At 41.7% G+C, this 26,183-nt stretch overlaps 2 protein-coding genes across 2 annotated transcripts in view; both read right to left on the reverse strand.

Moving 5' to 3' along the window:
• MED6 (mediator complex subunit 6) overlaps positions 1–26,183 on the reverse strand; it is a 114,714-nt gene that overhangs the window by 1,581 nt on the left and 86,950 nt on the right. The window lies entirely within an intron of this gene.
• On the reverse strand, positions 22,131–24,830 carry LOC123798865 (disintegrin and metalloproteinase domain-containing protein 20-like). Its single transcript, XM_045807563.2, has one exon. It carries the CDS (start codon positions 24,351–24,353, stop codon positions 22,131–22,133), a length of 2,223 nt encoding a protein of 740 aa, XP_045663519.1. The 5' UTR covers positions 24,354–24,830.

A 26,183-nucleotide genomic window follows, 5' to 3' on the forward strand; every position in this document is an offset into this window, starting at 1 on the left:
TTGTGAAACATTAGGTGTTCTACTTGTGTGCTCCCATCACTTTGTGGTCATCTCTTTAATGCACTCCAAGAATAGATGAGGAGAGAGTCTAACAATGTATCAGCCAGAGAGAGAAAGAGAAAAAGGCTGTCTAGTGCAGCCATAGAAACAGGGAATGATGAACCAAGAAGACAATCTGATTAAATCTGGCTTTAGAAGATAAGTCAGAGAAAGATTCACATGTTTTAAGCATATATACCCATACAGAGACAAAAGGCAACTGCTCCCATTTATTGATTCTCTTTTGAAATTATTTTTGTAAAAATAACAACATCAACAAAAAAAGGTTAAATTTGATTATAGTCAAATGTATTGATCTAATATTCTATTTAATGGGTTTTATATTTTTGCTTACGATTACTTTAAGAGAATCCTTTTTATTTTCTGTGATTATGTTGGCTTCAGTTGTATATTTAAATGTAGAATTTATTTTGTTATAAGGAATGAAATAGGAATCCAACCATATGTTTTTTCAATTGGCTAGCCAATTGTCCCGATTTATTTTTTTTGAATAAGCCATTGTTCACTGTTTTACTGGTAAATTAAGATTCTGCGTTACATTTTAAAATTAATTTGTTAGAGTCACATTATTTTACTTGTATATTTTTACAAGAAGTCACACCTGCAATATTTCTAATTTAAGGAAAAGTTGCATTGTTATTTTATGTTAGTTGAGTTCACTGGGGCTGGATCAGTCAAGTATTTCAAGATTAGTGGGGAGAACTTAGCCTCCTTAAAACAAACATATATTGTCTTACCTATTGTCTTAATTTGGGTCCTCCAAAAAGCAGACACTGAGACCAGGATTTAGGTAGAGTTAGTTTATTTGGGAAGCACAACAAGGAGTATATTAATGAGCAAGTTTCCACTGTGGTGTCATCCCCTGTGACTTCTCTAAGAAGTCATGTGAAACATGCTTGGAATATTCCCCCGTGGTGCAGGAGAAAGCACTCAGGAAGAGAAGTGAGATAAAGCTGTTTTACTTTATTTCATTCGTGTGTTCACTGGAGTAGCACTTTCAATTTTCTTTAAGAACTTTTCCTTTGCATTCACAACTTCACTGTTCGGCACAATAGGTCTAGCTTTTGGTCTGTCTCAGCTTTCAACATGCTTTCCTCACTACGCCTAACCATTCCCAGCTTTTGATTTAAAATGAGAGACGCGCAACTCTTCCTTTCACTTGAACACTTAGAGGCCATTGTAGGGTTACTAATTAGCCTAATTTCAATTTTGTTGTGTCTCAGGGAATAGGGAGGCCCAAAAAGAGGGAGAAAGATAAGGGAGTGGATGGTCAGTGGATCAGCCAGAAAACACAAAACATTATCAATTAAATTCACCATCTTAAATGAATACGGGTTCATGACACCCCAAAACAATTACAACAGTAACACTGAAGATCACCGATCCCAGATCATCATAACAAATATGATAATGGAAAAGTTTAAAATACTACAAGAATTGGGGCGCCTGGGTGGCGCAGTCGTTAAGCGTCTGCCTTTGGCTCCGGGCGTGATCCCAGCATTCTGGGATCGAGCCCCACATCAGGCTCCTCCACTGGGAGCCTGCTTCTTCCTCTCCCACTCCCCTTGCTTGTATTACCTCTCTCACTGGCTGTCTCTGTCAAATAAATAAATAAAATCTTAAAAAAAAATACTACAAGAATTACCAAAATGTGACACAGAGACATGAAGTGACCAAATGCTGTTAGAAAAATGGTGCTGACAGATTTGTTCAGTGCCGGGTTGCCACAAACCAATTTGTTAAAAAAAAAAAAAAAAAGAAAAGAAAAGAAAAGAAAAGAAAAGGAAGGCAGTTATCTGCAAAGTACTGTAAAGAAAAGCAAACAAAGAAAATGAAGTATGCCTGTATACATCCCAAATCTTGCTTCAAAGCTATGTTAACTCTTCTCTTTACAATACAGTATGAAAATAATATCATCTTGACACTCCTCAGAACATCACGCTGGTCCACCGTATTGATGGAAGCATGCTAACCAAATCTAGAGAACAGGAAATGGCAAGTATTGTGAATGCATGTCAGAATATGGGAGAAAAGCTCCATAAATATGTAGAGGCCTGCTACACTGGGGATATTTTTAGGGGTACAACAGTATGGGAGCACACTAAGACATTCCCTTTGAGCTAAAGGACAAATTAATAAAACTCAAATCTCCTACCACTGATAGAGAAGCATAGAGCCTGATAGGTAAGTCACTCTGGCCCTGCCTCTTCTCCTCTTCTGCTTCCTTCTCTTTTTCCCCTGACATTCTTTTCCTTTTTCTCTTTGATTTTCAGTATTCATTTGAAAATAAAATTGTGAAATCACTTATAAAAATTTCTAGGCCTTAAAAAAATTCATCAAGGGGCACCTGGGTGGCATAGCGGTTAAGCCTCTGCCTTCTGCTCAGGGCGTGATCTCGGCGTTATGGGATCGAGCCCCACGTCAGGCTCCTCCGCTGTGAGCCTGCTTCTTCCTCTCCCACTCCCCCTGCTTGTGTTCCCTCTCTCGCTGGCTGTCTCTATCTCTGTCAAATAAATAAATAAAATCTTTAAAAAAAAAATTCATCAAAATGTTCCTGAAGATTTCAAATATATATAAAAGCTAGAAGAGTATAATTATGAGCTCCCACCAGCCAATTCAGCACACATCAAGATTTTGCCACTCCTGCTTTATTCCAATTTTGCTGTTGAAATATCTGTAGAACAAGTCCTAGATTTTATGCTCTTATAGTCCAATTCACTTCAGTATGCATATCTAGAATATGTTCTTATATTTTATGTGAAGTGGTAATAAATCAAATACTATATTATTTGAAAACAGACTATAACAAGTTAATGATGTATATTATAAACCCCAGAGGAACAACTAAACAATTTTTAAAAAGAGTTATTACCCTAAAGATACAGACATCGTGAAGAGAAGGGCCATGTGCACACCAATGTTCATAGCAGCATTGTCCACAATAGCCAAACTGTGCAAGGAGCCAAGTTGTCCTTCAACAGACAAATGGATCAAGAAGATGTGGTCCATATATACAATGGAATATTACTCAGCCATCAGAAAGAACGATTACCCAACATTTGCATCAGCATGGGTGGGACTGGAGGAGATTATGCTAAGTGAAATAAGTCAAGCAGAGAAAGACAATGATCATATGGTTTCACTCATTTGTGGAACATAAGGAATAGCAGGGAGATCTGTAGGAGAAGGAAGGGAAAAATGAAAGGGGGGGTAAACAGAAGGGGAAATGAACCATGAGAGACTATAGACTCTGGGAAACAAACTGAGGGTTTTAGAGGGGAGGGGAGTGGGGAGGATGGGCTAGCCCGGAGACGGGTATTAAGGAGGGCACGTATTGCATGAGGCACTGGGTGTTACACGCAAACAATGAATCATGGAACACTACATCAAAAACTAATGATGTACTGTATGGTGACTAACATATCACAATAAAAAATAAGTAAAAATAGGTATTAGTAGTAAGCCAATAGAGAAGACAAAATAAATTCAAAAAAATATTCAACCAAAGAAGGCACAGAAATAGAAAAAAAATGTTATGAAGGGCAAATGACACAAACAGAAAACCAATAGCAAGCTGATCACATTAGAGCCAGCTATAAAAATAATTATAAAAAATTTATATAGCCTGAATATACCAATTAAAGGTAGAGATTATTAAACTGGTTTAAAAAGTAAGGTGTATTCATACGGTGTCTACAAGAAACATTCTTTAAGCAAGTCATATAGATTAAGATACTAGGATGGTAAATGTTAGCTACATAAACACTAATTGTAAGGAAGTAGAATTGCTGGGGCGCCTGGGTGGCTCATTTGTTAAGCGTCTGCCTTTGGCTCAGGGCGTGACCCCGGTGTTCTGGGATCGAGCCCCACATCAGGCTCCTCTGCTGGGAGCCTGCCTCTTCCTCTCCCACTCCCCCTGCTTGTGTTCCCTCTCTCGCTGACTATCTCTCTCTCTGTCAAATAAATAAATAAAATCTTAAAAAAAAAAAAAAAACAAAAGTAGAATTGCTAAATTGACATCAGAGGAAGCTGACCCGAAGGCAAAAAAATACTGTTAGAAATAAAGAGAGACATTTCATAATGACAAAAAGGGTCACTTTATCAAGAAAACATAACAATCCTAATTGCATAGGCACGCAATAATAAAAATACAATAAACATAAGGAAAAAATTGGCAGATAAAAGGAGAAATACATAAATCCATTATTTGTGGATTATTTCAACACTCCTCTCTCCCTAATTGATGGAACAAGTAGATAGAAAATCAGTAAAGATATAGAAGCCTTGAGTTGCAGTATCAACCAACTTGACTTATGTGCCATTTATAAAACATTACACCCAACAGTAGCAGAATACATTTTCTTAAGAGAGAGAGAGCATGTGCACACAAGCAGGGGGTGGTGGAGGAAGAGAGGGAGAGAAAGAATCTTAAGCATGCTCCACATCCAGTGTAGAGCCTGAGGCAGGGCTTGATCTCGAGACCCTGAGATCACGACCTGAGCTAAAATCAAGTCAGTCACTTAACCAGTCGCTTACCTGACTGAACCACCCAGGTGCCCCAGAATACACATTCTTTTCCAGTGCACGTGGAAAATTCACGTGCTGGTCTACGAAGCAAGTCTCTAGAAATTTAAGAGGTTTAAAATTACACAAGGAATGTTCTCTGAACAAAATGTAAGTAAATTAGAAAACCATAACAAAAATATATTGGGAGAAACTCACCCAAATATATGGACATTAATCAACACCCCTTTACTTGTGGGTGACAGGAGAAATCATGAGGGAAATTAGAAAATATTCGAACTGAATGAAAATTAATTTATTTATTTGAGAGAGACAGAGAGCACCAGTGGGGGGTGGAGAGGGAGAAGGAGAAGCAGACTCCCTGATGAGCACAGAGCCCAATGTGGGGCTCAATCTCAGGAGTCTGAGATCATGACCTGAGCCAAAGTCAGATGTTTAACGACTGAGCCACCCAGCTGCCCTGAAAATAAACTTACTACATGTCAAAATTTCTGAAATGTAGCTTAAGCAATACCAATACAATTTCTAGCTACATTTTTGTAAATATAGACAAGTTAATTCTAACATATACATGGGAGGACAAATGAACCAGAATAGCCAAAATAATTTTGAAAAATGAGAGACTAAGTGAGGCTCTCCCATCACAGCAGCAGCATGGAGTGGCCCATCAGGAGGGAGAGGAGAGAGAGGTAAGATGGTGGAGGAATAGGGGATACTAGTTTCCTCTGGTCCCTGGAATTCAGTTAGATATCTATCAAATCATTCCAAACACCTGTAAACTCAACCAGAGCTCTGCGAAAAGAATTGCTGCAATTCTACAAATAGAAAGAGGACCACTTTTTGCAAGGTAGGAGGTATAGAGAAGTGATTCCGAGGCCATACACAGGAAGATAAACCACGGGGGGGGGGGGGGGGCGGGGGGGCGGGGAGCCTCCATAAACCAGGTACCAGAAAGTGATATAAGCAGCGGAGCACAAAATCAGAACTTTTAGAAGTCTGCTCCAGTGAGGGACTTCCCTTCCTGAAAGGCACTCAGGTGGCAAAGCAGGGCAGAATCATAGTTGGGACAGTGTGGTCTTAGGATCCCAGGGGTCACAGAAAGAATGGGGGTGCCTGAGTGCGGCAGAGTTCCCAGGCATCAGAGCAGGGAAACTGGCTGCAAACAGCAAGCCCAGGTGTGGGCTTTCTACTTGGTGTTGCCTTAAACCATGAACTGCAGCCTGATTGGGTCACTGCTCTCTGAGAAGGGGCCCAGCAAGAGGCAGAACTGCAGCAAGATGCCCCTCCCACTTCCCTGGGAGGAATGTCACAGGTGCATGCTACAGGAGTCTACTAAGTTTGGAGACTCGGGGGGTGGGGGAATGGGATAGACCGGTGATGGGTAGTAAGGAGGGCACGTATTGCATGGTGCACTGGGTGTTATACGCAACTAATGAATCATCGAACTTTACATTGGAAACCGGGGATGTACTGTATGGTGACTAACATAATATAATAAAAAATCATTAAAAAAAAAAAGTTTGGAGACTCGAAACAGGGTCCCATGCCTGAGATAAAAATGGTTGGTCACAGGCTGGGTGAACACAGAGTGTGGACAGAAACCAGGGAGACAAGTGTGATTGACTGCTTTTCTGTGAGGGCACACTGAAGAGTGGGGGGTGTGAACATTGAGCTCTGGGGCTGGAGATCAGGGGGCAGCCATTTTCATCCCCAAAATCGGTGCTGAAAGCCTTCAGGGAACAAAAGCCACGTAGAGCAATCAGAAGCCGCTTACTTAGCCTGGCCCCCTGGCAACAGTGGTGCAGTTGTGCCGGTGCAGACACCTGAGAATCAGCATAACAGGCCCCTCCCCCAGAAGACCAGCAAGAACATCCGGCTAATACCAAGTTTACCAATCACACAGAACTGAAAAACTCCAGCGCTAGGGGAAAATAGTATAAAGAATTTGTGGGTTTTTCTCTCATAATTTTTTAGCTTTTCAGTTAAAATTTTTTTCCTTTTCAGCTAATTTCTTGTTTTAGCAACTCTTTAAGTCTTTTTTTTTTTCAAAGATTTTATTTATTTATTCGACAGAGATAGAGACAGCCAGCGAGAGAGGGAACACAAGCAGGGGGAGTGGGAGAGGAAGAAGCAGGCTCATAGCGGAGGAGCCTGATGTGGAGCTCGATCCCACAACGCCAGGATCACGCCCTGAGCCAAAGGCAGACGCTTAACCGATGTGCCACCTAGGCGCCCCCTTTAAGTCTTTTTTAATCTTCATTTTTACATTTATGTTTTCATTTTTTGCTTCCTTTCATTCTATTCTATTTTTGTGTATATATAAATTTTTCTTTCCAATTTTGGGAGTTTCTTCTAACAGACAAAAATACACCCATGATCTAGTTTATTGTTCTGTTCTGTTCACTTTGTTTGATTTTATGCTCCCTTTTTCTTATTTGGTTTCTGATCTCTTCTGATCTGTTTATAGTCTCTATTTTTCTGTGTTGTTGTTGCTATTTTTGAATTTTGTTCTTTCTTTCATCAGGTCTCCTCTGGACATCATGACAAGATAGAAGAATTCACCCCAGAAAAGAGAACAAGAGGCAGTACTCACTGCCAGGGATTTAATCAATATGGATATAAGTAAGATATCAGAACTAGCATTCAAAATAATAATTATAAAGATACTATCTGGCTTGGAAAAAGGCATAGAAGACACTACAGAATCCCTTACTGGAGATAGAAAAGAACTAAAATCTAATCAGGTTGAAATCAAAAAGGCTATTACTGAGATGCAATAAAAAAAAGAGGCTCTAACTTCTAGGATAAACGAGGCAGAAGAGACAGTCAGTGATACAGAAGACAAATGATGGAGAATATAGAAGCTGAGAGAAAGAGAGATAAACAACTAGTGGATCACGAGGGGAGAATTCAAGAGATAAGTGATACCATAAAGTGAAACAATATTAGAATAGTTGAGGCCCTAGAGGAAGAGGAAAGGGGGGAGGGCAGGAGGTTTATTTGAGCAAATTATAGCTGAGACCTTTCCTAATCTGGGGAAGGAAACAGGCATTCAAGTCCAGGAGGCACAGAGACCCCCCTCAAAAATCGATAAAATCAGGTCAACACCCCAACATATAATAGCAAAGCTTGCAAATTGCAGAGACAAAGAGAAAATCCTGAAAGCAGCTTGGGACAAGAGATCCTTAACCTACAAGGGTGGAAACATAAGGCTGGCAGCAGACCTATCCACAGAGACCTGACAGGCCAGAAAGGGCTGGCATGATATATTCAGAGTGCTAAATAAGAAAAATATGCAGCCAAGAATACAGCCAAGTCTGTCATTCAGAATAGAAAGATAAAGAGCTTCCAAGATAAACAGAAACTAAAAGAATTTGTGATCACTAAACCAGCCCTGCAAGAAATATTAAAGGGGATTCTTGAAGTGAAGAGAGAACCTAAAAGTAACATAGACCAGAAAGGAACAGAGACAATCTACAGAAACAGTGATTTTACAGGTAATACAATGGTAACTAAATTTATCTTTCAGTAGTTACTCTGACTGTAAATGGGCTAAATGTTCCAATAAAAAAACACAGCGTATCAGATTGGATAAAACAAAACAAAACAAAACAAAACAAATAAAAAAACAAGACCTACTGATATGCTGTCTACAAGAGACTCATTTTAGACCAAAAGACACCTCCATATTGAAAGTGAGGGGGTGGAGAACCATTTATCATGCTAACAAACATAAAAAAAAAAAAGCTGGGGTAGCAATCCTTATATCAGACAAATGAGATGTTTAAACCAAAGACAGTAATAAGAGATGAAGAGGGACACTATATCATAATTAAAGGATCTACCCAACAAGAAGATCTAACAGTTGTAAATACTTTTGCCTCTAACGTGGGAGCAGCCAATTATACAAACCATTTAATAACACAATTACAGAAACACATTGATAATAATACCATAATAGTAGGGGACTTTAACACCCCACTCACAGCAATGGACAGGTCATCTAAGGAGAAGATCAATAAGGAAACAAGAGCCTTGAATGACACACTGGACCAGATGGACTTCACATATAAATTCAGAGCATTTGATCCTAAAGCAACAGAATATACATTCTTCTCGAGTGCACATGGAATATTCTTCAGAATAGATCACACACTGGGTCACAAATCAGGTCTCAACCAGTACCAAAAGATTGGTATTATTCCCCGCATACTTTCAGACCACAGTGCTCTAAAACTTGACCTCAATCACAAGACAAAATTTGGAGGGAACACAAATACATGGAAGTTAAAGAGCATCCTACTACAGAATGAATGGGTCAACCAGGAAATTAAAGAATTTAAAAAATTCATGGAGACAAATGAAAATGAAAACACAACTGTTCAAAACCTTTGGGATGCAACAAAGGTGGTCCTAAGAGGGAAGTATATAGCAATACAAGTCTTTCTCAAGAAACAAGAAAAGTCTCAAATACACAACCTAACCTTATACCTAAAGGAGTTGGAGGAAGAACAGCAAATACAGGCTAAGTCCAGCAGGAAAAGAGAATCAATAAAGATTAGAGCAGAAATAGAAACCAAAAGAACAGTAGAACACATCAACAAACCTAGGAGCTGGCTCTTTGAAAGAACTAACAAGATCGATAAACCATTACCCAAAAGACGACTTATCCAAAAGAAAAGAGAATGGACCCAAATAAATAAAATCATGAATGAAAAGGAGAGATAACAACCAACACCAAAGAAATACAAACAATTATAAGATAATACTATGAGCAACTATATGACAACAAATTAAGTAATCTGGAAGAAACATATAAACATAAAAACTACCAAGACCAAAACAGGAAGAAATAGACAATCTGAATAGACAAATAACTGGTAACAAAATTGAAGCAGTAATCAAAAACCTCCCAAAAAACAAGCGTCCAGGGCCAGATGGCTTCCCAGGGGAATTCTACCAAACATTTAAAGAAGAATTAATACCTATTCTTCTGAAGCTGTTTCAAAAAATAGAAATGGAAGGAAAACTTCCAAATTTCTTCTATGAGGCCATAGATCCCAAAACGAAACAAAAACCACCTTGATCCCAAAACCTGACAAAGACCCCACCAAAAAGGAGAATTACAGACCACTATCCCTGATGAACATGGATGCAAAAATACTCATCAAGATACTAGCCAATGGGATCCAACAGTACCTTAAAAGTATTATTCACCATGACCAAGTGGGATTTATTCCTGGTCTGCAAGGGTGGCTCAACAGCCACAATCAATGTGATACATTACATAAATAAAAGAAAGGACAAAATCTGTATGATCCTCTCAATAGATGCAGAGAAACCATTTGACAAAATACAGCATCCTTTCTTGATTAAAACTCTCCGGAGTGTAGGGATAGAGGGAACATACCTCAATATCATAATAGCCATCCATAAGAAGCCCACAACAAATATCATTCTCAATGGGGAAAAACTGAGACCTTTTCCCCTAAGGTCAGGAACATGACAGGGATGTCCACTCTCACCACTGTTGGAAAACATGGTACTAGAAGTCCTAGCCTCAGCAATCAGACAACAAAAGAAATGAAAGGCATCTACATCAGCAAAGAAGAAGCCAAACTCTCACTCTTCGCAGATGACATGACACTCTTGGGAAAACCCAAAAGACTCCACTGAAAAATTGCTCGAACTCATACAGGAATTCAGCAAAGCCGCAGGATACAAAATCAATGCGCAGAAATCAGTTGCAATTCTATACTCTAACAACGTGATTGAAGAAAGAGAAATTAAGGAATCAATCCCATTTACAATTATGAAAACCGTAAGATAGCTAGGAATAGACCTAATCAAAGAGGTAAAGGATCTGTACTCTGAAAATTGTAGAACATGTATGAAGAAATTGAGGAAACACAAAGAAATGGAAAAACATTCCAGGCTCACAGATTAGAAGAATAAATATTGTCAAAATGTCTATGCTACCCAGAGCAATCTACACATTCAGTGCAATCCCTATCAAAATACCATCAACATTTTTCACAGAGCTGGAACAAATAATCCTAAAATTCGTATGGAACCAGAAAAGACCTCACATAGCCAAAGGAATATTGAAAAAGAAAACCAAAGCTGGTCGCATCACAATTCCAGAATTAAGCTATATTACAAAGCTGTAATCACCAAGAGCGTATGGTACTAGCACAAAAACAGACACAGATCAATGGAACAGAATAGAAAACCCAGAAATGGACCCTCAACTCCATGGTCAACTAATCTTTGACAAAACAGGAAAGAATATCCAGTGGAAAAAAGACAGTCTCTTCAATAAATGGTGTTGGGAAAAATCAACAGCCCCATGCAGAAGAATAAAACTGGACCATTTCCTTACACTATACACAAAAATAGACTCAAAATGGATGAAAGACCTAAATGTGAGACAGGAATCCATCAAAATCTTAGAGGAGAACATAGGCAGCAAACCTTCCAACCTCAGCTGCAGCACCTTCTTGCTAGACGTGTCTTCAGAGCCATGGGAAACAAAGCAAACATGAACTACTGGGACTTCATCAAGATAAAAAGGTTTGAGAGGGTGGAGTTAAGATGGCGGAGGAGTAGGAGACACCGTTTTCAGCCGGTCCTCCGAGTCGAGCTGGATAGGTACCAGACCAGCCTAAACAACCACGGAACCAGCCTGAGATGCAGGAAGACGCATCTGGATCTCTACAAATGAACATCTCCAGCGCTGAGTATTGAGGTACGAAGCCGGGAGCCATGAAACTGTGCACAGATATCAGAAGATAAACGGAAGGGGGAGGGAGCCACCGTGTTCGGGCGCCGGGAAGCGGTAGCCACTTGCACGGGGGAGCGGGCGGGGCTCGCGGACGGCACCCGCAAAACAGCAGACTGAGACCGTGAGCCGGGTGCGCGCGCGCCACCAGGCATCTCGCGGAACACCGGAATCCCGGTGCGCTCACTGGATCCAGACTGAGACCGGGAGCTTCCGGAGTGCGTGGGGGCGGCTGGCGGCGTTAGAAACACAAAGGACAGAGACGCGCCGGCCCTGGAAGTGAGGGCTGGGACGCCGGGTGTGGGGCGCACATCCCGGGACGCTGCAGGGTTGAGCAGCACCAACAGAAACAGAGTTAAAGTGGCCAGAACATTAGTAGAGAATGGGCCGCAATCCCTCTGTTCTGTGACAGAGGCTGAAATTTGGCCGCTGCTGCTCTGACTCTCAGAAGAGGCACAGCAAACCGCCAGGGAAAGCCGCCAGAGAACAAAAGCCTGGATATACCGGCTCAGGGAGTGCCCATCCCCATCTCCCCTCGCAGGGGACGCGGAGACTCTACCCAAACAGGGCTGCCTGAGTATCGGCGCAGCAGGCCCCTCCCCCAGAAGGCAGGCTGAAAAATCAAGAAGCCCACAACCCAGGCGCCTGGGTGGCGCAGTCATTGAGCGCCTGCCTTCGGCTTAGGGCGTGATCCCGGCGTTCCGGAAAGGAGTCCCTCATCGGGCTCCTCCGCTGGGAGCCTGCTTCTTCCTCTCCCACTCCCCTGCTTCTGTTCCCTCTCTCGCTGGTTGGCTGCCACATAAATAAATAAATAAAATCTTTAAAGAAGAAGCCCACATCCCTAAGATCCCTATAAAACAATGGGCACGGCCTGGGACCCAGTCAATAATTTGGGCTCTGGACAACCCCGCAACCTCTCCTCATCAGAATGACAAGAAGGAGAAGCCCCCCCCCCCAGCAAAGAAAAGACAGTGACTCTGTGGCCTCTGCCACAGAAATAATGGATATGGATGTAACCAGATTATCAGAAATGGAATTCAGAGTAACGATGGTCAAAATGATGAGTAGAATTGAAAAAACTATTAACGAAAAGGTTACTGAGAATATAGAATCCCTAAGGACAGAAATGAGAGCGAATCTGACAGAAATTAAAAATTCTATGAGCCAAATGCAGGCAAAACTAGAGGCTCTGACGGCCAGGGTCGCAGAAGCAGAGGAACGGGTTAGTGAATTGGAGGATGGGTTAATAGAGGAAAAAATGAAAATAGAAGATGGTCTTAAAAAAATCCACGCCCACGAATGTAGGTTACGGGAGATTACTGACTCAATGAAACGATCCAATGTTAGAATCATCGGCATCCCCGAGGGGGTGGAGAAAAACAGAGGTCTAGAAGAGATATTTGAACAAATTGTAGCTGAAAACTTCCCTAATCTAGCAAGGGAAACAAACATTCGTGTCCAAGAGGCAGAGAGGACCCCTCCCAAGCTCAACCATGACAAACTTACGCCACGTCACATCATAGTGCAATTCGCAAATATTAGATGCAAGGATACAGTATTGAAAGCGGCCAGGGCAAAGAAATTTCTCACGTACCAAGGCAAAAGCATCAGAATTACGTCAGACCTGTCTACACAGACCTGGAATGAGAGAAAGGGTTGGGGGAGCATATTTAAAGCTCTTTCAGAGAAAAACATGCAGCCAAGGATCCTTTATCCAGCAAGGCTGTCATTCAGAATTGATGGAGAAATAAAGACATTTCAGAATCGCCAGTCACTAACCAATTTTGTAACCACGAAACCAGCCCTACAGGAGATATTACGGGGGGTTCTATAAAAGTAAAAAGGCCCCAAGAGTGATACAGAACAGAAAGTCACAGCCAATACAAACAAAGACTTTACTGGCAACATGGCAACATTAAAATCATATCTCTCAGTAATCAGTCTTAATGTAAATGGTTTGAACCATCCCATAAAACGCCACAGGGTTGCAGATTGGATAAAAAGAAATGACCCATCCATTTGCTGTCTACAAGAGACTCATTTCAAACCCAAAGATGCATTCAGACTGAGAGTAAGGGGATGGAGTACCATCTTTCACGCAAATGGACCTCAAAAGAAAGCTGGGGTAGCAATTCTCATATCAGATAAATTGGATTTTAAACTACAGACTATAGTTAGAGACGCAGAAGGGCACTATATTATTCTTAAGGGAAGTATTCAACAAGTGGATATGACAATTATAAATATATATGCCCCCAACAGGGGAGCAGCAAGATACACAAGCCAACTCTTAACCAGAATAAAGAGACATATAAATAAAAATACATTAATAGTAGGGGACCTCAACACTCCACTATCAGAAATAGACAGAACATCCTGGCAAAAACTAAGCAAAGAATCAAAGGCTTTGAATGCCATACTTGACGAGTTGGACCTCATAGATATATATAGAACACTACACCCCAGAACCAAAGAATACTCATTCTATTCTAATGCCCATGGAACATTCTCAAGAATAGACCATGTTCTGGGACACAAAACAGTTCTCAACTGATACCAAAAGATTGAAATTATCCCCTGCATATTCTCAGACCACAACGCTCTGAAATTGGAACTCAACCACAAGGAAAAATTTGGAAGAAACTCAAACACTTGGAGACTAAGAACCATCCTGCTCGGGAATGACTCGATAAACCAGGAAATCAAAAATCAAATTAAACAATTTATGGAGACCAATGAGAATGAAAATACAACAGTCCAAAACCTATGGGATACTGCAAAGGCAGTCCTAAGGGGGAAATACATAGCCATCCAAGCCTCACTCAAAAGAATAGAAAAATCTAAAATGCAGTTTTTATATTCTCACCTCAAGAAGCTGGAACAGCAACAGAGGGACAGCCCTAATCCACGCACGAGGAAGCAGTTGACCAAAATTAGAGCTGAAATCAATCAAGCAGAAACCAGAAGTACAGTAGAGCAGATCAACAGGACTAGAAGCTGGTTCTTTGAGAGAATCAATAAAATTGACAGACCACTGGCAAGACTTATCCAAAAGAAAAGAGAAAGGACCCAGATTATTAAAATTATGAATGAAAAAGGAGAGGTCACGACGAGCACCATTGAAATTGGAAGGATTATTAGAAATTTTTATCAACAGCTATATGCCAATAAACTAAGCAATCTGGAAGAGATGGAATCCTTCCTGGAAACCTATAAACTACCAAGATTGAAACCGGAAGAAACTGATTCCTTAAACAGGCCAATTAATTATGAAGAGATTGAGTCAGTGATAAACAACCTTCCAAATAACAAAACTCCAGGCCCGGACGGTTTTCCTGGGGAATTCTACCAAACATTCAAAGAAGAAATAATACCTATTCTCCTAAAGCTATTTCAAAAAATAGAAACAGAAGGAAAGCTACCAAACTCATTCTATGAGGCCAATATTACCTTGATCCCCAAACCAGGCAAAGACCCCATCAAAAAGGAGAATTACAGACCAATTTCCCTAATGAATATGGACGCCAAAATCCTCAACAAGATACTTGCTAATAGAATCCAACAGTACATTAAAAGGATTATCCATCACGATCAAGTGGGATTCATACCTGGGATGCAAGCGTGGTTCAATATTCGCAAATCAATCAGCGTGATACATCATATCAACAAGAAAAGACTCAGGAACCATATGATCCTCTCAATCGATGCCGAAAAAGCATTTGACAAAATACAGCATCCTTTCCTGATTAAAACCCTTCAGAGTGTAGGAATAGAAGGTACATTTCTCAATCTTATAAAAGCCATCTATGAAAAGCCTACTGCAAATATTATTCTCAATGGGGAAAAGCTGGAAGCCTTTCCCTTAAGATCAGGAACTCGACAAGGATGCCCACTCTTGCCACTATTATTCAACATAGTACTAGAAGTCCTTGCAACAGCAATCAGACGACAAAAAGGGATCAAAGGTATTCAAATCGGCAAAGAAGAAGTCAAAATGTCTCTCTTTGCAGATGACATGATACTCTATATGGAAAACCCAAAAGAAGCCACTCCCAAACTATTAGAAGTTATAGAGCAATTCAGTAACGTGGCAGGATACAAAATAAATGCTCAGAAATCAGTTGCATTTCTATACACGAATAACGAGACCGAAGAAAGAGAAATTAGGGAATCCATCCCATTTACAATAGCACCAAAAACCATACGTTACCTTGGAATTAACGTAACCAGAGACGTAAAGGACCTATATTCTAGAAACTATAAATCACTCTTGAAAGACATTGAGGAAGACATAAAAAGATGGAAAGATATTCCATGCTCATGGATCGGAAGAATTAACATAGTTAAAATGTCCATGCTACCCAGAGCAATCTACACTTTCAATGCTATCCCGATCAAAATACCAAGGACATTTTTCAAAGAACTGGAACAAATAGTCCTTAAATTTGTATGGAAACAGAAAAGGCCCCGAATCTCCAAGGAACTGTTGAAAAGGAAAAACAAAGCTGGGGGCATCACAATGCCGGATTTCGAGCTGTACTACAAAGCTGTGATCACAAAGACAGCATGGTACTGGCACAAAAACAGACACATAGATCAATGGAACAGAATAGAGAGCCCAGAAATGGACCCTCGGCTCTTTGGGCAACTAATATTTGATAAAGCAGGAAAAAACATCCGGTGGGAAAAAGACAGTATCTTCAGTAAATGGTGCTGGGAAAATTGGACAGCTACATGCAAGAGAATGAAACTTGACCACTATCTCACACCATACACAAAAATAAACTCCAAATGGATGAAAGACCTCGATGTGAGACAGGAATCCATCAAAATTCTAGAGGAGAACATAGGCAACAACCTCTACGACATCGGCCAAAGCAACCTTTTTCATGACACATCCCCAAAGGCAAGAGAAACAAAAGATAAAATGAACTTGTGGGACTTCATCAAGATTAAAAGTTTCTGCACATCCAAGGAAACAGTCAGAAAAACTAAGAGGCAGCCCACGGAATGGGAGAATATATTTGCAAATGACACTACAGATAAAGGACTGGTATCCAAGATCTACAAAGAACTTCTCAAACTCAATACACGAGAAACAAATAAACAAATCAAAAAATGGGCAGAAGATATGAACAGACACTTTTCCAATGAAGACATACAAATGGCTAACAGACACATGAAAAAATGTTCAAAATCATTAGCCATCAAGGAAATTCAAATCAAAACCATACTGAGGGGGCGCCTGGGTGGCACAGCGGTTAAGCACCTGCCTTCGGCTCAGGGCATGATCCCGGCGTTCTGGGATCGAGCCCCACATCAGGCTCCTCCGCTATGAGCCTGCTTCTTCCTCTCCCACTCCCCGTACTTGTGTTCCCTCTCTCGCTGGCTGTCTCTATCTCTGTCGAATAAATAAATAAAATCTTTAAAAAAAAAAAACCATACTGAGATATCACCTTACGCCAGTTAGAATGGCAAAAATAGACAAGACAAGAAACAACAATTGTTGGAGAGGATGTGGAGAAAGGGGATCCCTCCTACATTGTTGGTGGGAATGCAAGTTGGTACAGCCACTCTGGAAAACAGTGTGGAGGTCCCTTAAAAAGTTAAAAATTGAGCTACCCTATGATCCACCCATTGCACTACTGGGTATTTACCCCAAAGATACAGACGTAGTGAAGAGAAGGGCTATATGCACCCCAATGTTCATAGCAGCAATGTCCACAATAGCTAAATCGTGGAAGGAGCCGAGATGCCCTTCAACAGATGACTGGATTAAGAAGTTGTGGTCCATATATACAATGGAATATTACTCAGCTATCAGAAAGAACGAGTTCTCAACATTTGCTACAACATGGACAGCACTGGAGGAGATAATGCTAAGTGAAATAAGTCAAGCAGAGAAATACAACTATCATATGATTTCTCTCATCTATGGAACATAAGAACTAGGATGATCGGTAGGGGAAGAGAGGGATAAAGAAAGGGGGGGTAATCAGAAGGGGGAATGAAACATGAGAGACTATGGACTATGAGAAACAAACTGAGGACTTCAGAGGGGAGGGGGGTGGGGGAATGGGATAGACCGGTGATGGGTAGTAAGGAGGGCACGTATTGCATGGTGCACTGGGTGTTATACACAACTAATGAATCATAGAGCCTTACATCAGAAACCGGGGATGTACTGTATGGTGACTAACATAATATAATAAAAAATCATTAAAAAAAAAGATAAAAAGGTTTTGCATGGCAAAGGAAACAGTTGACAAAGCCAAAAGACAACTTACAGAATGGCAGAAGATATTTGCAAATGTCTTATCAGATAAAGGGCTAGTATCTGAAAATCTATAAAGAAATTATCAAACTCAACACCCAAAACCCAAAAAACCCAGTCAGAAAATAGGCAGAAGACACTGAACAGACACTTCTCCAAAGAAGACATACAAATGGCCAACAGACACATGAAAAATGCTCAACATCACCAGTCGTCGGGGAAATTCAATTCAAAACCACAATGAGATACCACGTTACACCAGTTCGAATGGCAAACATTAAAAAGGCAGGAAACAACAAATGTTAGGGAGGATGTGGAGAAAGGGGAACCCTCTTACACTGCTGGAGGGAATGCAAGCTGGTACAGCAGCTCTGCAAAACAGTATGGAGGTTCCTCAAGATGTTAAGAAGAGAGCTACCCTATGACCCAGCAATTGCACTACTAGGTATTTACGCCAAAGATACAGATGTAGTGAAAAGAAGGGGCACCTGCACCCCAGTGTTCATAGCAGCAATGTCCACAATAGCCAAACTGTGGAAGGAGATGAGATGCCCTTCAACAGGTGAATGCATAAAGAAGATGTGGTTCATATATACAATGGAATATTACTCAACTATCAGAAAGGATGAATACCCACCATTTGCATCGACGTGGATGGAAATGAAGGGGATTATGCTAAGAAGATAAGGAACAGCACAGAAGACCATAGGGGCAAGAAGGGAAAATTGAAGGGGGGGGAATCAGAGAGGGAGACAAACCATCAGGGACTCTCAACTTCGGGAAACAGACTGAGGGTTTCAGAAGGGAGGGGGCTGGGTGGATGGGGTAGCCAGGTGATGGGTATTAAGGAGGCATGTGTTGTGATGAGCACTGGGTGCTATGCGCAACTACTGAACACTTGAACACTACATCAAAAACTAATGATGTACTATATGGTGGCTTCTGAACAAAAGAGAAAAAAGAAACACCAAACTGGGGGCACTGGTGGCTCAGTCTGTTAAGTGTCTGCCTTTGGCTCAGGTCATGATTCCTCAGGTCCTGGATAGAGCCCCTCATAGGGCTCCCTCCTCAGTGGGGGTCAGGGGGATCTGCTTCTCCCTCTGCCCCCTCACCCCACTCACGGTCTCTCTCACAAATAAATAAATTAAAATCTTTTAAGCATATCTTCTGCCCATTTTATGATTTGTTTGTTTCTTGTGTATTGAGTTTGAGAAGTTCTTTGTAGATCTTGGATACCAGTCTTTTATCTGTAGTGTCATTTGCAACTATATTCTCCCATTCCTTGGGCTGCCTCTTAGTTTTTTGGACTGTTTCCTTAGCTGTGCAGAAGCTTTTTATCTTGATGAATTCCCACAAGTTCATTTTTTCTTTTGTTTCTCTTGCCTTTGGAGATGTGTCATGAAAAAGGTTGCTGTGGCCGATGTCCTAGAGGTTGCTGCCTATCCTCTCCTCTAGGTTTTTGATGGATTCCTGTCTCACATCGAGGTCTTTCATCCATTTGGAGTTTATCTTTGTGTATGTGTGAGAGAGTGGTCAGGTTGCATTCTTTTGCATGTAGCTGTCCAATTTTCCCAGCACCATTTATTGAAGAGACTGTCTTTTCTACTGGATGTTTTTTCCTGCTTTGTCAAACATTAGTTGCCCAAAGAGCCGAGGGTCCATTTCTGGGTTCTCTATTCCGTTCCATTGGTCAATGTGTCTGTTTTTGTGCCAGTACCATGCTGTCTTTGTGATCACAGCTTTGTAGTACAGCTTGAAATCCAGCATTGTGATGCCCCCAGCTTTGTTTTTACTTTTCAAAACTTCCTTGGCATTTCGTGGCCTTTTCTGGTTCCAAAGAAATTTAAGGGCTGTTTGTTCCAGTTCTTTGAAAAATGTCATTGGTATTTTGATCATAATGGGCAGAAGATATGAATAGACACTTTTCCAATGAAGACATACAAATGCCTAACAGACACATGAAAAAATGTTCAAAATCATTAGCCATCAGGGAAATTCAAATCAAAACCACACTGAGATACCACCTTACACCGGTTAGAATGGCAAAAATTGACAAGGCAAGAAACAACAATTGTTGGAGAGGATGTGGAGAAAGGCGATCCCTCCTACATTGTTTGTGGGAATGCAAGTTGGTACAGCCACTCTGGAAAACAGTGTGGAGGTCCCTTAAGAAGTTAAAAATTGAGCTACCCTATGACCCAGCAATTGCACTACTGGGTATTTACCCCAAGGATACAGACGTAGTGAAGAGAAGGGCCATATGCACCCCAATGTTCATAGCAGCATTGTCCACAATAGCTAAATCGTGGAGGGAGCTGAGATGCCCTTCAACAGATGACTGGATTAAGAAGATGTGGTCCATATATACAATGGAATATTATTCAGCTATCAAAAAGAACGATTTCTCAACATTTGCTGCAACATGGACGGCACTAGAGGAGATAATGCTAAGTGAAATAACTCAAGCAGAGAAACACAATTATCATATGGTTTCTCTCATCTATGGAACATAAGAACTAGGAAGATTGGTAGGAGAAGAAAGGGATAAAGAAAGGGGGGGTAATCGGAAGGGGGAATGAAGCATGAGAGGCTATGGACTCTGAGAAACAAACTGAGGGCTTCAGAGGGGAGGGTGGTGGGGGAATGGGATAGGCTGGTGATGGGTAGTAAGGAGGGCACGTATTGCATGGTGCACTGGGTGTTATACGCAACTAATGAATCATGGAACTTTACATCAAAACCAGGGATGTACTGTATGGTGACTAACATAATATAATAAAAAATATTATTATAATTAAAAAAACAGAAAAAAAAGTAAAATCTTTTAAGCAAGTAAAAAAAAGAAAAAGAAACAACCAAAATGTTTTCCAAAGAACTCTATAGTTTTCCATCCCCACCGGCCATAGATGAGACTTAAGTTGCTGCATATTCTCATCAGCCCTTGGTTTTGTCAGTCTTAACACCTTTTTTTTTCCATCCCAGTGGCTATGTAGTGGTATCTTAATGTGGTTTAAAATGTTTTCTGTATTTGAGACAGTCGACACACTAGGTTACATTACTTTCAGGTGTACACTAGGGTGATCGAACTTCTCCATACGCCCCCCCCCGTGCTCCCCACAACTGCAGCTACCATCTGTCACCACACAGCGCTATCACAACATCATTGACTAGATTCCCTATGCTGTGCCTTTTCTCCCCGTGATTTATTCATTGGTGGACGGTAGATACTGGTGCTGAGTGCAAATGCAGGAACACAGGTTTGACAAGGGCGTAGTAAACAGGGGCTCAGATCTGTCGTGGATGAAGATCCAGACTACTCTACCACATACGCCCCTGGACAAGAAGGTAAGAGAGCTCCAGAAAAGACAGACAGATTACAACGGCACAGAGTGGCACCCTTGTTGAGTCTGTCTTGCCGTGTCTTTCCCCGTCCCTTTGGCACTATTCTCACCTGTACTGCGTATTTTCCGAAAGGAATTGGATCTGAGGTCTGAGGCATTTACACAGCACGAATGTACCACATGCCCCTTATGAGACCCTCTTCTCCTTCTCTTGCACGATATCTGAAGCGACTGCTTCCGGTTTCCTTTTGTGTAAATTATTTCTCTGTACATGTATCAGACAGTCAGTTCCACCCAGTACTTGACTGACAGGCTGTGCTCAGGCAAGTCCTAAGATTTTAAATGTGAGTTACTGCGACTTCAGTAATCAGAGGCCTTAAGCAATGATGTATCAGTCAGTGATCCACGGCTCCTCCTGTGACGGTTTCATTTCTAATAAACACACCACGCCAAACTCTTTCTACTGGAATACCTCAGGTTTAGCATAGCCCAAGAGTAATAATGAGTAACGGCACGTATTAAGTGCATCACATGTTCCAGGCCCTTCCTGGGTGCTTTCTTTGGATCGATACAAAATCCTGGCCAAGTGCATTTCATCTCCCAGTGTAGCATGGACCTTGAAACTCTCACGGCCTAAGACCTTGTTCAAGAGTGCTACTTGGCAGGCGGTAGATCTGTTTGCACCCCTGGGCCTTGACGGAAAAGTTCTTACTGTCCTACCGTATCTTCCAACTGTCCCTTTGAATGCTATTTGTTTACCAGGAGCAACAAAATGAATAAGTAACAGAAATCTAGTATATAACCAATTGGGAAGTGGTCCAATAACCGGTTAAAACAAGTGCATCCCAGTGCAAACAAGATTTGCTCCACGGGCATCTGTAAAACACCGGAATCCACATCTTAATGTATTGAAGAGTCTCTACTTTCATCTATAGGAATAGGAAGACTATGACTAGACAGGAAATGTTACATAAATTTAACCCCGCAGACCTCAAGTTAAATTGGCAAGTGATTTTATTTTAGGGTGACAACCTCAGAGTAGCTTTAGGATTATGTAATCATTGGAGTGATTCTCGTCATTTCTCCCAGTACATGCCAATACGATTTTCTCCTTCTGGCGCATTCCAGTCAGTATTTACTCGCGTGGAGGTCATTCTGCTTTGTTAGCCTCTTCTTCTGCCTTCATTCCTAAACGAAGAAAGACACCAGTGATGCCTGAAGTCACTAAAGCAAGTATGCGAATAATCAGTAGAAGTAATGCATGGTTAATATTACCAATTATTTTGGCTTGAAGGCCATATTCTCTGTCAGGTGGAGGGCCACTATCTATACTACCACCTGCTCCCCTCTCTTCACAAGATGGGGGTTTCCAACCTCTCATACAGTGACAATGTTTCTTGTTGTTACACACCCCTCGGAAATTACATGTCTTGACATCGCAGTCAAACCCCAGGTCTTGAACAAAAGTACAATTCTGTTGAAAACAGTATCTTCCTGGGCCACATGTGGCTCCATCCACGACAAGCCCCATTTCTGGCAGATCTGTCCCATGGTGTGCATCGTATCCAAAGCATAACTCTTCCTTAACATCACGTACTATTATATGACGAAACGTAGTGTGGTCACCTCCACCAGGAATTTCTTCGACATCACGACAGTGCAGCAATCCACAAAGAACATCATCTTCTTCACATTTCACAGGTTTTCCTCCTCCTCGTATCAACTTCACCCCACAGTTCCCAAATCGGTCACCTATTACATTCAATTTTTCATAGCATACTGGTGCTGCATCTTTTATTTGGTAGCCAAAGAGGGATTGGCACTGCATATCACGATCACTGCAGTTTCCTCTCACGCAGACAGCCAATGCTGAACATGGGGTTCCATCCTGGGTGTAAAAGTCATTAGGACAATTATGCGATCTCCCATCACAGTATTCTGGGAGATCACAAATACCAAGCATATTTCTGCAAAGCAATCCGGGTTGAGCATATTTGCAGTTAACACAGCAGGGTCCTCCATTGCAATCACTGCCAAGGGAGAGGATACAATTGCTCTCGCAACACTTATCTGTAGAGCACTGTTTTAAGGAGCCACAGTCACATTCTTCCTTCTGATCTACAGTCAGGTCACCACAACGACCAGTTACATAAGGATAATTGGTGTACGGTACATTTGGTATGCTCAAACAAGGATCCCAGATAGTGAGCTTGTGATGTATTCTGTCGTAGGTACAATTGCTCAGCATATCCAAGAAATCAGGCTCAGGAGCCATGACGCAGTGCTTTCTTCGAAAGCATTGACAACCGGGTTTATCATGCTCGATGCCCATATTATGAGCTAGGGCATGTGCTGCAACAGATGCACACCAAAATATGTGATATCTTGCCATATATACATACGACACGCCCCAGTTGGGGTTGCACACTCCATTGTATTGGCCATAATATGAGGTCCCATAGAGCTTATGTCCTGTAAGAAGCATTGAAGTATCATGAGGAATAGATTCATACCAACCCCAGTATTTCCACACACCAAAATAAGACAGCAAGTCTTGAATTCGTATGTATTCCTCATAATCCATCATGTCTACTCTATCCCATATGCACAAAACACGTATGTTGACATCTAAGAGAGTTGGTTTGTAGATGGTATGTATTATGTTGTTGAAAATCACTACATTCTCTACTATACGTGTGATATTAGTGTTCAACAGAAATAATGAGTGAGAAACTGTGTAGTGGATTTTTAAGTATTTCTTATGTGGCCACCACAAATACACAGGGGCTGCTCTAGGAGTTCCGGCAAGGACTGCCTCTTCGTATTCTTGATTTGTATCTTGCTCTTCAATCATACACCTTTCAGCCTCTGATGATCTTCTTTCTGACACAAGCAGAGAAACCACATGCTCAAATTCGGAAGAAGCCTCCAGTGGTTTTATTTCATAAGTGAAGTCATCCACCTGCAGCATGCCGCGCAGACCCCCGTAGCAGGTGTCCAGTGTGCCCATGGAGCCGGGAACCCCTTCCAGGTAGCAGTAGTAGTAGCAGTCTCGAGGGACAAAGGGATAGTCATCCTGCATGGCGCCCTGATCATTCTCGGTGATAACAGGAAAATGTCTGGGCAGCAGGTTCTTCTTGATTTTCATGTGAAGCACATGTCTTTGGCCCCTGAAGTGAATCTTATAGGAGAGCTGGCCTTGTCTCTCAGTTCCACCCACCCTGTGGGACACCTTCCTGGGGATCACAACCTCAGAGGAAGTGAAGCGCCATCTTGGGAGGGCATGGGAGCAGCAGGCTGGGGACAGGAGTAGCCAGAGCAGTGGCAGCCAGTGATCACCTGTCAAGTGGGCCCAGGCCCAGGCTGGCCCCATGAGTGAAGGAGCCTGTGACCACAGAAGATGCAGTTGGGTGGGAGGTAGGTTAGATGATCCCCCAAACAGCAACTTTTCTAGCAGTGGGGTCCTGCGGAGAGCAGAGAGGGACTGGGGTCACAGCCTTCCCAGGGAGGGGGTGGGGAGTTATTACCTAATAATGGTGTGCTCATCAGGGGAGGCTGTGCTCAGTGAGTTGGGCATCCTAGCACAGGGGACCTAGGGAAGAGAAAAAAATGGGAGGAATTGGGAACAGTAGTGTGTATACCTGGGCCAAAAGGTCCTATGGTCTCTCAGACAGTGAAAGAATAAGTGCATCTGGTGGTATTTTCAGTGAGGGAAGGACTGTTCTTTCTCAACCCTAAATGGCATAAGGTATCAACGGCAATTAAAACAGAGGATGGAGAGGAGAGTGGAAGCTTCTTCAAGAAATTAGTTTTTTTTTATTGTTACTGTTTTTAATTATGGTAAAACACACATAACATAAAATTTACCATTTTAACCACTTTGAGTGTACAGCATCGTGGTATTAGGTACATTCCCACTGTTGTATGACCGTCCCCACCATCCATTTCCAGAACTCTTTTCATCTTGCAAAGCTGAGACTCTGTTGCCATGAAACACTACCGTCCCACGCCTTGCCTCAGCCCCTGGCTCCCACCATCTACGTTCTGTCTCTGTGATTTTGACTCCTCTAGGGACCTCAGATAAGTGGTATTGGTCCTTTGAGAATGGCTTTTGCACTGAGCATAATGTTTTCAAGGTTCATCCATGTTGTGGCAGGTGTCAGAATGTCCTTCTTCTTTAAGGCTGAATAATATATAGTCCATTATCTGTTCATCTCTGGATCGGCACATACCTTTTGGCTATCATGGATAATGATACTATGAACATGGATGGGTAAATATCTCTTTGAATTCCTGTTTTTAATTCCTGTGGGTAGACACCCAGAAGAGGAATTGCTGGGTCATATGGTAATTCTATTTTTAGTTGTTGAGGAACTGCCATCTGTTTTCTTTTTTTTTATAATAATATTTTTTTATTATATTATGTTAGTCACCATACAGTACATCCCTGGTTTTTGATGTAAAGTTCCATGACTCATTAGTTGTGTATAACACCCAGTGCACCATGCAATACGTGCCCTCCTTACTACCCATCACCAGCCTATCCCATTCCCCCACCCCCCTCCCCTCTGAAGCCCTCAGTTTGTTTCTCAGAGTCCATAGCCTCTCATGCTTCATTCCCCCTTCTGATTACCCCCCCTTTCTTTATCCCTTTCTTCTCCTACCGATCTTCCTAGTTCTTATGTTCCATAAATGAGTGAAACCATATGATAATTGTCTTTCTCTGCTTGACTTATTTCGCTTAGCATTATCTCCTCTAGTGCCGTCCATGTTGTAGCAAATGTTGAGAAATCGTTCTTTTTGATAGCTGAGTAATATTCCGTTGTATATATGGACCACATCTTCTTAATCCAGTCATCTGTTGAAGGGCATCTCGGCTCCCTCCACGACTTAGCTATTGCGGACAATGCTGTTATGAACATTGGGGTCATATGGCCCTTCTCTTCACTACGTCTGTATTCTTGGGGTAAATACCCAGTAGTGCAATGGCTGGATCATAGGGTAGCTCAATTTTTAACTTCTTAAGGGACCTCCACACTGTTTTCCAGAGTGGCTGTACCAACTTGCACTCCCACCAAGAATGTAGGAGGGATCGCCTTTCTCCACATCCTCTCCAACAATTGTTATTTCTTGCCTTGTCAATTTTTGCCATTCTAACTGGCGTAAGGTGGTATCTCAGTGTGGTTTTGATTTGAATTTCCCT

This window comes from Ursus americanus, chromosome 26, assembly GCF_024610735.1.
Source record: "Ursus americanus isolate L20-20 chromosome 26, mUrsAme1.1.p, whole genome shotgun sequence".
In the NCBI taxonomy this organism is placed as follows: domain Eukaryota; kingdom Metazoa; phylum Chordata; class Mammalia; order Carnivora; family Ursidae; genus Ursus; species Ursus americanus.